Source organism: Siphateles boraxobius, unplaced genomic scaffold (assembly GCF_051911475.1).
Source record: "Siphateles boraxobius isolate OS27281-9 unplaced genomic scaffold, OSU_SipBor_1 41, whole genome shotgun sequence".
Classification (NCBI taxonomy): domain Eukaryota; kingdom Metazoa; phylum Chordata; class Actinopteri; order Cypriniformes; family Leuciscidae; genus Siphateles; species Siphateles boraxobius.
In genome coordinates, this window is record NW_027509042.1 from 14,373,843 (window position 1) to 14,386,711 (window position 12,869).

The 12,869-nt window shown below is 35.8% G+C and overlaps 1 protein-coding gene across 2 annotated transcripts in view; it reads left to right on the top strand.

Annotated features, from left to right (window-relative positions):
• Positions 1 to 649: 649 nt before the first annotated feature.
• nos1apa (nitric oxide synthase 1 (neuronal) adaptor protein a) overlaps positions 650 to 12,869 on the top strand; it is a 119,986-nt gene continuing 107,766 nt past the window's right edge. For both annotated transcript variants that reach the window (XM_077198497.1, XM_077198498.1), the window contains exons 1-2: positions 650 to 1,251; positions 1,482 to 1,553. In XM_077198497.1, coding sequence (XP_077054612.1) covers positions 1,147 to 1,251; positions 1,482 to 1,553 — 177 coding nt within the window. In that variant the 5' untranslated portion in view covers positions 650 to 1,146. The remainder of the gene's footprint in view (positions 1,252 to 1,481; positions 1,554 to 12,869) is intronic.

The window sequence follows — 12,869 nt, forward strand, 5'->3', positions numbered from 1 at the left end:
CATTTGCAGACTTTTTTAATTAAGTTAAAATTAAGTTTTTAAATTAAGTAAAAAGTAGTAATATTTGTCTAAGTGGTAAACATATCTACACTAACTTTTGAAAACTTTATTGGGGTGAGATATTTTGTTGTGAAATTACTAAATTTGTGGGACTGGTGTATTTTATTATTATTGTTTTTAAATTGATGTTCATACAATAAACATTTAAGTGTATTTAACTGTGTTTAGATCAGCATGGTTTTAAACATTGTATATTGTATAATGGATTTCATTGTATTGGGGCAAGCAAACAAAAAGCATACATAAAAGTAATTCAAAAAGTAGGCTAGATAAAAATAAATGGGGGGAAATAGTGAAAACTTTTTAAACTGATTATCAATAACAAAAAGAAGAAATGGAAAGGAAAGTGTCAAAGTTGAAGAAATACAAAAGTTTGAACTCTTAAAAACGGGTTTAGCAGTTACGCCGAAAAAGTAATAGCATGACATATATTTTTATAATATATGTTGGCCTGGTTTCACAGACAGGGCTTAGATTAAGCCAGGATTTAATTCAATTAGGTCATTTAAGTCGTTTTTATAAACTTGCCTTAGAAAAAAAAAACATTAGCCTAATGTGTACCGAACTCTGCCACTAGGGGCCAGGCTCCGCTCTCCTTTGTTGGGTGTTGAGTGCGAAGCGAGGTGTTTTTCTCCTCCTCCAAACCTGAAGCCGTGTTCCAATGAAAGCAGGTGGAATTCCCCCTTTCAACCAATGGCGCTCTGCCCTCGCAACAATCCCTTCGAGAAGGATGTGTGGGCTCGGTTATGGCGCTGGCGTGAAGTTGTTGGAAACGGACATGCCCAGGAAGCAGGATTTTGGCACTACTACCCCAGCTAAAGCTTAGGGCTGCCCGCTTGAATGGGAACAAGTGAGCGGATCATTCATATTTGGTCAAACGAACACACTGGGAAGCCACTTCGGCGACGTCGGATTGAAGAATATAGTGATTTCTACAAAAGTTGCTCTGTCAAAAGCGAGCACGCATGAGAAGTAAGAGTGACCTCTGGCTAAAAAAAAGGCATGGATCGCAAGAGTTAGACTAAGTTCTGACTCCCCTCGAGCTGTTTTTTTTTCAACTCTGGAGAAGGACGTAAAACGGTCACCATGCCTGCCAAAACGAAATACAATTTAGTCGATGATGGACACGATTTGCGAATTCCTTTGCATAACGAGGAAGCATTCCAACACGGGATTAATTTCGAAGCAAAGGTGAGTTTCTTTTGACTCGGGAAATGTTTTTCAGCTGCATGTATTATTTACATCCTGTTGCAATCCTGTTTCCAGTCATAGGATGCATTTAAAGTTGTTTTGCCTTTGTTTACATTCCGTATTGTCAATTTAATTGAACGCGTGAGTTCTGATGCCACATCTAGTTTTACTAAGCCCAACTTGTCTACATGAGATCTAATAGATTTCATCTCGTTGGCTTTGATTTCCAGTATATCGGTAGTCTGGATGTGGCTCGACCCAATAGCCGTGTGGAGATTGTTGCGGCCATGAGGCGGATAAGGGTGAGTTTTTATGTTTCCAGTTTACTTTTACTGCTGCCTAAAGTCGAGTTAGCTTACAAAGTTGACTAATGTCAGTCATTAGATGTATTAGAATTGCCTTCTTGGTATTCCAATAAAGCGCCACGACGAAATGACTCATGCAGTCTCTGTTCCGCACGGGTGGTCTTAATGCCTCGAGCAACAATCAAAATACAAAAGCAGGACAGATCAATGAGCAAATTGTCTACAAAATGAAAGTGTGGGATATTGATAGCCCTGTCAAAGTTGCTTTGATAAACATACACAAGTCCTGTAAGTTACGTCGCCTTTGGCTACCACAGTGTTTGGGGATTTTCGTGTGTGTAAACAGAGAAGGGCTCTTTGAAGTGGGGGTCTTCTGTGTAAAGCACTTAAAGGGTCAGTTTTGGCGCCCACCAATCACGGAAGATGAGAATGCAGTGGCTTCCTATATAGACCCCCTTGATACTGAAATCTTTGCTTTATTTTTGTTGTAATTGTGTTGCTTCCTACACTCAGTAGGTGATATCTTTAAGTTCACTTTACTAGGCACAATTTGCTTATCGAAATGTGCATCAACTTTTAAGAAAATATATGATGAAGATGAATGTATTAGAAATTGTTTGTAGCTCATCACATTTGAAACCCCAAACTTTTTTTTACTTTATTTGACTTCATTTATTTATTAACTTTAATGACAGTATGCTCTTAAGTATGAAAATCCGTATTAAAAATGTTATATTCTCTTCAACCACCTACAAAAATAGAGGTAAATATAGTATGGAATTAATAACTTTTTATTACCTATACCCAAGTCTGATCTTCAAGGCAGCCTGTTGTTGTCAGTTAGCTGTATTAATGGCAGGTTCTCAAACATCATGATCCACTACTATATTGCTGTCAGAGAGGTTTTACCTGAACATACTTTCTTTTCCTGGTATACTTTGCATTCTATGGCCCAGATTTTGCTATTACAGTGAAACTTATTTCAGGGAAGTGTGATAAGAGGTGATTTGAATGTAACCATTGTAAGGCATTTTTAGTTTGTTTTTGCAACATCCTGGTTTCCAGCATGGCAGCAGACACCAGGTGCAAATGATCCTATTAACCTTTTCAGTGCGCTGGACCCCCTACAATGGTCTAATGGCTAAGGGACAACCATGACAACCATGCTTTTACAGCAGGGAAATATGGTGTGAACACAAAACCAATCATCCTGTAGTGGTTAAGTCGTTTTAAGTTAAAGCAGTGACAGCATTGTTTGAGCTTGTAGTAGACTGCCCTAAAGACAACGCATACAGTAACTTATACAACACTGATTCTGAGAAATGTTTCTAATTGAGTTGTTTTAAATGTTAACACTCTTTTCTATAAATCTGAGCACAGTTAAGACAATCCTTTCCTTTCACAGGATGGATTTTGCTAACTGTTGTTGATTACTCAAAATTTGTAGTTACTGCATTTTGTTGATGCACTGTGGAATATTGTGAGTGATAATATTTTGCATTCAAAACATTGCATTTTGAGGAGAAATTGTATGCAATAATGCTGACAAAAGAGATACTACTTGTTTGATTTTATGTCCCATTCACCGTAATTTATTTGGCAAGCTGCTTCTCTGTTTTGTTACTGTCTATGTTTATTGCTCGCTGAAAGTTGCTATTGTGTACTTTAACAAAATGCACACCATGGCATATGATTTGTTCCAACATGGGACATTTCCATTATTCCAGGGAGTCATGTAACATCTACAGAATGCATTATTGCAGTTTGCAACCTTAGATTTGTAATTTCAATGTGAACGCTTCATGTAAAGAGAGTAGTGCATAAGTAGTTAAATGTTTCAGTATAGTGCTTTCTGTTCTGTGGTATTTCACTTTGTAGGATCATATGATGCGGTGTCTATGAAGGAAAGGAGAACATTTCAATGGCTGTCGGAAATCATTTCCGTTTAATCTGCCTTTGATCTTAATTGCCATCACCCTGATAAAGGAACTTGGGTTGAAGAGATCAGGTGAATATATTGGTTTCATTAATGTAGGAGTGGAAATATTGAGGTGAGATAAGGTGCCTCAGACATTTTGTTCAATAGTTATGTTAACAAAAAAAATTCAGACACTCTATTTGTGCAGGAAGAGGTGATTTAGAGTCCTCAGGGGAATTAAAAGCTCGAAGCCTATAATCATTGGTCATTTTCACCACACCCAGATTCAGTTTGCCCAGTATAATGAGCTGGATTTTGAAGTGTTTAGGCTGTTGTCATGCTTTATTTGGTGCAAAAAATGTTTGTTAAACACCAAATAATGTTTATAAAAGTGTAAACAAATGTCTAGATTATCTTGTTCCCTTCGCTGTCTGAACAACAGTTAAGGATTGTAGTGGTTGATTGTGCTGTCAGTTTCTTAGCTTCACTTTATTTCCACATGATCTCTCCCAATTAGGCTGTTTTTTATTTTATTTTTGAGCATCACAATACATGGCATCATATCCACTTAAGCCTCGAGCCTTCCTTGACTTCAAGCCTTTTTAGTGTCAAGCAGCAGTAGTGGTTTTGTTTGACGCAAATGTGTGACACAAACCCTAACCCAATGTGTGACAAGTGGGTTAAATTATAGGCCTACCTTAATATTTACTCTAGCTTCACTAATTTACGAGATACCTAGGCTAGGCTAGCAGAGACCTTGTATGCAAGAACCTGATCGTGACATTATTTTTGTGGAGACGATTAACATTGAGTAGATGTTGCTGTCAGATTTGGAAAGGGGAAAATTTACAGTCTTGCAGTCCTCTTGTAAAAGCTTTCAGACTCTTTTGCATAGCCCAGCACACTTTGCTCTTATTGCTGTGTCTCAAATTTATTGCATTATATATTGTTAGCTTTAAGATGGTCAAACCTCACTCTTTGGAAAAACTGATGACCTGCACTTTAAAACGGCACCTTAATTAACTGATTAATGATGTCGCAATGATTTCCTTCATATCGAGGTCTCTCCTGTAACACTGGAAGTGGAAATGTTGACAACTAACTTATAGTTATTGTATATAATTTTTTAGGAATTGTCTTCCTTTTTAGGAATTAATTAAAGCTAAAATTAGGTGATCTTTCCAGGTTGTGATTCACTGCTGATTCACTAACTGGTGGATTCTAGTCCCAGCTGAACCCTGTCTGAAAAATGAATAGCCTTATGTTCATATGCTATTAAAGACATTCTCTGCATCCGAATGTGAAGACCATAGCTCCCCTTTTCCTCTGATGTGATGAAAGTATGGTTCACAACGGATTTCTATTCTACAGGGGTTAGGAAGAAGGCTAGGGGCAACATTTGGGACATGGAACCTCTGAAGTTGTCACTGAATGGATGTTTTTCTGTTCTCCTTTCCCCTTATGTTGAATGAAAGCAGAAAGGTCATGAAGAGTGTTCTAATGCCCCTTATTGATTCTCCCTTTCTGTCCCTTCATCAAACCCATTTGGACGTAACACTTAGCCTAGTTTAGTTTAACTGTTCCCATTGGTTCATGTATAACTTTGTTGTTTGAGTTTAAAGTCATGATGGAACAGAAGTAGCGACAGATCTTTTGTTCCATATTGTGACATACATTTGAGTGTAACGGATTATCATAAAGAAAGAAAAAAGTAGAGCGGGGAGTTGGTTCTATTCATCGGTTATTGATTGGATTTTGAGATGTGGGCTCAAAAAGTGAAGCCAGATGAATTAATTGGTTACATTAATCTATAATATGTATTTAGAAAGTAGATCAGCCAAAATAAAGCAAAAAAAAAAACAGCTGGTTGCTGATTGTGTGTTTGGAGTAAAACCTTGCCAGTTTTGTTTTATTTTGGCTGATCTCTGTTCCAGACTTGCACACAAACTGCATTGCAACAATTTCCCAAAATGTCATTTGTGTGGAAATATTACAAACTCTGGGCACACAGGACACCCTGAAGACAGACACAAGGAGGAGTGAAAATTCTTTAGGCACAGCAAGTTCACGATTCACAATGGCCTAAATATTGAATGTTTTTTTCTCCAAAGGGAACTGATTGTCTTCAGAAAAGTTCGATGGCATTTTCTTTTCCTCTTACTTCATGTAATGACTAATAAAGTAGTGTTTATAAGGGAAGCGCTGCATTGTTTACAGCTGTGAATTTGCTTTTTTTTTTTATTCGGCCCATCTGCGTTTTTTGTTTTGCGCATGCATGTTTTTTGTAGTATAATTTCACAAACCTAAAGTCAGACCATTCTGTAGTGCTTTTGCTATAAGTCTTGAAATTATACAATCTAATATATATATCAAAAACAACTGCTCCTCTTACATGTGTGTAGCATCTTTGTTTGATCGTGATTAAAATTAGGGCTGGGTAAAAAATATCGATTTCTCGATTTTAATCGATTCTCATTTTTACGAACCGATATCGATTCTTAAATCCCAGGAATCGATTTATGATTATGATAATCAATGGAACATTGTAGCGCGCATCCCATCCAATAAACGCAATAATCTTTGTGCTTTGTTACTATTGATATGAAACAAAGTCTCAGATTTCAAATTACGTCCATTTTCTTACGAAATTCAATAACATAAATATCGTTTTGGCGCTGTGGCGTGAGATCGCTCTGGCTCAGCTCAAGAGAAGCAGCAGCGCGGAGCGCACATGATCTCCTCTTCTGCCTTAATAATACCAGTTACAGCGTGAAATAAACATGAATGAGCATCTGAAAGTGTGTTAAAAGATAGAGTATAACTTATCGAAATCCTTGTTGTCACATGGAATCGCTCAATCATTGTTTCAACCGAGGAAAGACGTCAGTGAAACAGCTTGTAAACAATGTCATGTAACGTCACATTTACCTCAGAAAAACCATATCCAGTGACCATGAACTCGTTAGTCTGCTAGACAAATTAACTCTAGAGAGGAGCATTTTGCTAAATATATGCACCATATTACATATGCATTTTATGTTATTTTATAATTATTTTATGTTTTTCAATATTTAATGCATGTTTGAATAAATCTGGCAAGTTGTTATGACAGCCACCATTTAAATATTTATATTTCATATAACTTTATTATTAGAAAAATAAATAAAAGTGTAATTGTTTGTATACAAATCAGTAAATCTTTACCTTTAATATTAGGCTATAGTAGCCTAATGAAACAATTTTAATGATACAACTGACTCCCATAGTTTACAGCATTGGTTAAGAGATTTGTTTTCCTTGAGAAAATTTGCCATGTATTGTACCTGATATCCAAAATAATCAATATTGAATCAAATCGAATCGAAATCGAATCGAATTGCAAGCTTGTGAATCGAAATCGAATCGAATTGTGAAATTTGTGTCAATACCCAGCCCTAATTAAAATGCAGTGGTTGCCTCTTACTTTAATATTCAAAACTTTTCAAAAACTGATATGTTTTGTTTAAGGTCAAAGGCAACCGGTATCGGAATTGGGCCATTTGGTTGTAAAATCAGCAATCACAATTGACCATGAAAAACATGATTGGTCCATCTCCAGTTACTTTTCATTTCATTCTGACTTGAGAAAAAAAAGGCTTTTTTTAATAAAAATGGATATCCTCACTAATATTCACTTATTTTCATCTGAATTAAACTGGATGACATCTGACAGTGTCATAGAAAATCCAGCCGTATAAAGACTTTTGGCAAGGATCCATTCTGTTGACGCGCCTCATTTTGTCTCCAAAGAGCCTCTTTAGATTTAGAAAAGCTCTCTATCCCCTCAAGAACTGAACATCCTCTGTGTACATTGACTAGCGTCAGAACAACAAAGCCATAGGATACTCGAGCCTGTCCCCTTCTTAACCATAGTAACGGAGAACAGTAAATTGACTTATAACTCTCCTCCTTTCTCCTTGGAGTGTCTTTGCCTTGAGATCTGTTATACGGGTTGTTTTCACCCCCATCAAGCACAGAGCAAAATTTAATCTTAAAAACATGTTTTGTGTGTGCGTTTTTTTGTTTTGTTGTTGTAATAAATACATCTCCTTTTCTGAGATCTTTCATTGTAACAAATGAATATTCTGGCCTAATTTGATCCTCCTTTTTAATTAACGTCTCCAGTGGCTCAGAGGTATAACTCATTCCTTGTGATTTTCTTCTTTTTTCTCTCTCTTTTTTTCTGTGAGGGTAAAAAAAAGTCATTAAGCATCTTCAAGAAAAATCAAGCAACCCGGTTCTGTTGCATAATGATTTTTTTTTTTTTTTGCCAGGGCAAGTGTGATTAATAATGTCCTTGATGCTAAGAAATCACTTGATAAATTAAAAAGATTCAAGAAAACGCCTCCATTTGATGCGGTTTATTCAAGTTTAATGACCTCAGCGCATCAACTTCTGTAATCCATCAATAAACACCACATCTATTGTTCTGTGCTCCCCATTTTAAAGGGATAGTTCACCCAAAAATGAAAATTCTGTCAGTATTTACTCACCCTCATGTTGTTCCAACCCCGTAAGACCTTCGTTCATCTTCGGAACACGAATTAAGATATTTTTGATGAAATCTGAGAGCTGGATCACTCCATACTAGTCCATAGGCTTCTTGAGGGATTGAATTTGCCGGCCTCAAAGTTATTAAAGACATCGTTAAAATAGTCCAAGTGACTACAGTGGCTCAATCTTAAGTTTATCAAACGATGAGTACTTTTTGTGCGCAAAAAAAACAAAAATAACGACTTTATTTCAACTATTCATTTCCTTCTCTCTGGGCCTCGAGTCAGGTTACTAGTTTAACAGCGTGTGATCTGTTGTTGTACGTCACACGCATCACACACATGACCAGCGTCGGCCAATAGTGAGCCTACGTGTGACGTAGCTCTACGCAATTACACTAGTTTAACTGACTAGAGGCCCAAAGAGAAGGAAATGAATAGTTGAAATAAAGTCGTTATTTATGTTTGTTTTTGCGCACAGAAAGTATTCTCGTCGTTTGATAAACCAATGTAGTCACTTGGACTATTTTAACGATGTTTTTAATAACTTTTCGAGGCCGGCAAGTTTCAATCCCTCAAGAAGCCTATGGACTAGTATGGAGGAGTGATCCAGCTCTCAGATTTCATCAAAAATATCTTAATTCGTGTTCCGAAGATGAACGAAGGTCTTACGGGGTTGGAACAACATGAGGGTGAGTAAATACTGACAGAATTTTAATTTTTGGGTGAACTATCCCTTTAATACTAAAATGAGTTTATCCAAACTCAGTTTTTACAGTTTGCATAAAATTGTTCAACATAAATCATGTCCCGCCCGCACAATGAAGACTCTTCTTTTGGAGTGGTTCAGTCACTGTGAATGTCTGTAGACTGTGATTTAGTGCTTCTCTCTCTCTTTCTCTTCACAGCTCTTATTCTAGTGTTGTTTTACCCACTTCATACCCTGGAGTGATTTATTCCCTTGTTGTGTTTATTTGAATTTTTATAGGTCGAGCATTCTTTGGTTTCTGAATGAAGACATAGGTTGCCTCATCAGGACGTTAGAGCTGCCATTTTAAGATGGATAGAAAAAATATCAGCAGTTATATTACCATAATTGTGAGATTAGGGTGTCAAAAACATTTTTATGGCCTATTTAACCTTTTTTGATTTGATGGCCCTCTGTTTTCCAACACTAAGCCCCTCACCACAACCCGTGGTTTAGTTCTTTTACAGCCTACCTTTAGCTTTTTACTTCTGGCGACTGCATTTAAGCTTATATTATTATCTGTGATAATTATCTTGATAGACGAAATGGGCAAGTATCATGACTTTTGTTGATCACAGAGCTTGTTTTTTACGATCAACCAAAAGCCAATGGGAAAAACCTATTGGGGTTTTGTCAAAGGAACCAGCGTGATGCTAACTGCCGGTTGGCCTACAAAGTGACGTCATACTTGCACCACTCTATTGTGCTGGGTTAGATCCTACTCTGAAGTAGGAGATAAGTATGATTAGCACAAAATGTTTAGTTCTATTTAGATTGCTCCTGACTTGAGCATATTTCTGCTCTCTGTGTCGGACAGTACAAGAACAACATAGAGAAAAGGACAGACAACATGCTTGACGTGCAGTTTATTAGACATTTATAAATCCCTTTGTGCTAAATCAGTGCAAAAGTGTATATATATATATATATATATATATATATATATATACATATATATATATATATATATATATATATATATATATATATATATATATATATATCTATCATTGACCAATAAACAAATAAGTGTTTTTTAAATTGTGTCATGAACAATGTATTTAAACAAGTTTCCGTTGTGAACATTTCTAAGTGTTTAAATTCACCTGAAAGTGTACCAATCTACTCATACTTGAACGCCGTTTTTACCAGTATTTGATAGAGATCTACAAGGATCATTAAGGCTCCTCTGGACAATGCATTATCATGCATACTGTAATTACAATAAGAGAGCCATGTGTGCAGTTGTGCCATTCTGACATGCAAATTGCTTGACAAAAGGTTTTCAATTATCTCAACAGCTATAAATCTACTGAAATGTATAAAATTTGTTTATATGAACGGTTAAAATGATGCCATAGAATTTCATTTTTTTTATTCTTAAAACACCATTTAAATTAGTATTTTAGTCTGAAAGTAGGTCATTTCTGCGGACAGTTGCACAACCTGACATTTTGGGGGGTTTAAGATATAACAGGACTATAAAATATATTATGTATTCATTTATATAGTAATAAGTGCATAAACATTGTAAACATTAAGATGAATGCAATTTTACATTTTACTTGTTTGCAATGGCTTTTTAAGACAATCACCTGTTTCCTGCAAGTCTCCTGTCCTTGTGAAACCATAGTGAACATTACGTGATAACCCTTAAATAACATACACGTTTAAGAACACAAAAATACTTCAAAACAACTGCAAAACGGTCTTTAACCAAGGTAAAGTTAGCCAGAAAATATGTTAACAAAGGCAGGCAACGCTGGTTGACCACAATAAACATTAAAAATTAGCAGATTTTTATCTTTTAAAAACAATATTGCTGTAACTACATACACATACTACATCCAAATGTCAGTGTATTATATACATATTGTAAACCAACGCATTTATTGACTACAAACTACCAAAAATCACAGTTCTGCTCTCTAACTCCATCGATTTGAATTGGCACCGAAGCACTTCCTGGAACAATCTGAGGTCTACGCGAATCACGTGACAACCAAGCATTTAGAACTTCCGTTGTCGCAACTCTGTCTCTATATGGCTCTGGAGATAATATAGTTACCCCAAAAGGCATTCCTAAGACTAAAATCGTTCCCAGTTCCTGCGGTGAGAACATGCCAAAAAAGCGGGTTCTTCTGGCATTAATTCTAGGAACTATGAAAAGGTTCCTCTGGTGCAAAAGCCCCTAATGTTGGCTAAAGGCATACTGCATTAATATGCATTATCTGTAAAAGGCAAATTAATTGCCTTTCTTCACTTGATGGATGTTAATTTATTAATCAGAATTAAATAATTATCAGAAATTTGCCAAATATGTAAATGGAAGTGTTCATTGGTATTATCATTATACTTTTTTGCATTAAGTCCTGACAAGCTGTCATTAAATCAGGGGAAAGCCTTCTTTATGCTGCCGAAGTAATCAGCCTTTATGTGAACAATCATAACGGTGCACATTGTCTTCTGTCTAAAGTCTTTCCAGACCTGTCATGTCAGACTCTGTCATGCAAATTATTTGCACTTGCTTTTAAAATACTTTTCTGCATTGCAAACTGTTTTAATGATTAGCCTGAAGCATTTTTTTTCTTATCCTTTGAGTCCTTTCTCCATATTCACAGCCACTGTGGTCCCATGTTTGACCTTTGATTGTTCTCCTAACAAACTTTCATCTTCACTATTTGAAAAAGTCATGCAAAGAAAAAAAAAACTAGAAGAGCGTTCCAAAATACAGTGATTTTTGCACTTTAAAACAAGTTAACATTCAGAATGTGGCTAGCCTTTTTTGCTGTCATGTGATCTTCCTTACCAGGTTTACCATTTTGACGGCTCAAGCGTGGCATGTAGAGGGAAATAGTCATGGAAAGACAGAAACCAAGAACATGATTTGGGGAGTCTTTTAAGAATTATTTTCTGTTGTTGGTGGTGGTGATGAAATTAATTTAAACAAGTCAGTAAGTTTTGCGGTATTCATGCATTTTTATAGAGATTTACCTTATTTACCTTAGAAATAGACAGATCTCGTTCGCCCTAGTGAACGACAAGATCTAAAGTGATTACAAAACTACTGTTCAAGTGTAAAAGTGGCAGAATGTTCAAGTATGAAATGAATAAACTACAATGACTGCAGATCTAGCTACTTCTGCTTATTTCAACGGCTCAAACCGTGGAATGTAGATGTAGAGTCATTCAATTTCAGAAAGAAAAATAAAACATTTTCAGATATACAGTGATTATCTAGAATGAAATATTTATGCTCTTCACATTAACAGCGAGGTGATACAGGTTTTTGATGATGTGACATGATCATCTTTTATTTTATTCCAACCATGTCATGTAGTTGGGAAAAGTCATGCAAAGGGAAAAAAAAAACAGAAGATCATGTTTAGAAATAGTGATTTTGCACTTTAAAACAAAGTTTTTGATTTATTCATATAGGCTACAAAAAATCATATTGTATTTACCTTTTGTTGCTATCAGATGATCTATCTTGCGCTGTTGTGTCAGCTCAAATCGTGGCATTTAGATGGAAAGTCATGCAAAGAAATAAAAGAACATGTTCAGAGAGAATAAAAGACTCAGTTTGCACTTTAACACCAGTTAATGCAGCTTATGTATTCATATACAAAACATTCAAATTTGTCTTGCCTTTTATTTCTGTCACATGGTGTTAATTTCCAGGTGATGGCTTAAACCGTGGCATTTAGATGGAAAGAAAAAAAAAGTTAAGATTTAAGTTTAAATCTTTAACAGTTTAAAACAAGGTTTTTTTTTGTTGTTTTTTTTCTTGCTTTTGTCATGCTCTTATCAAAATTACCATTGTGGCAGCTCAAGTCATGGAATGTAGATAGAAAAATGAATGCAAAGAAAGGAAAAGAGAAGAACACGTTCAGAAATGCAGTGATTTTGCATGTTAACAAGTGTTTACTGCATTTTTTATGTATTCAGATACCAAACCTTCAGATTGTACTTGCCTTTTTTGTGTCGCATGATCTTTCCCACCAGGTTTATCATTGTGACGGCTCAAACCGTGGTGTGTATGGAGAGACAAAAAAAAAAAAGATTATTTTCGGAATTTTACAATGATTTTGCACTTAAAAAAAAATGAATACAGT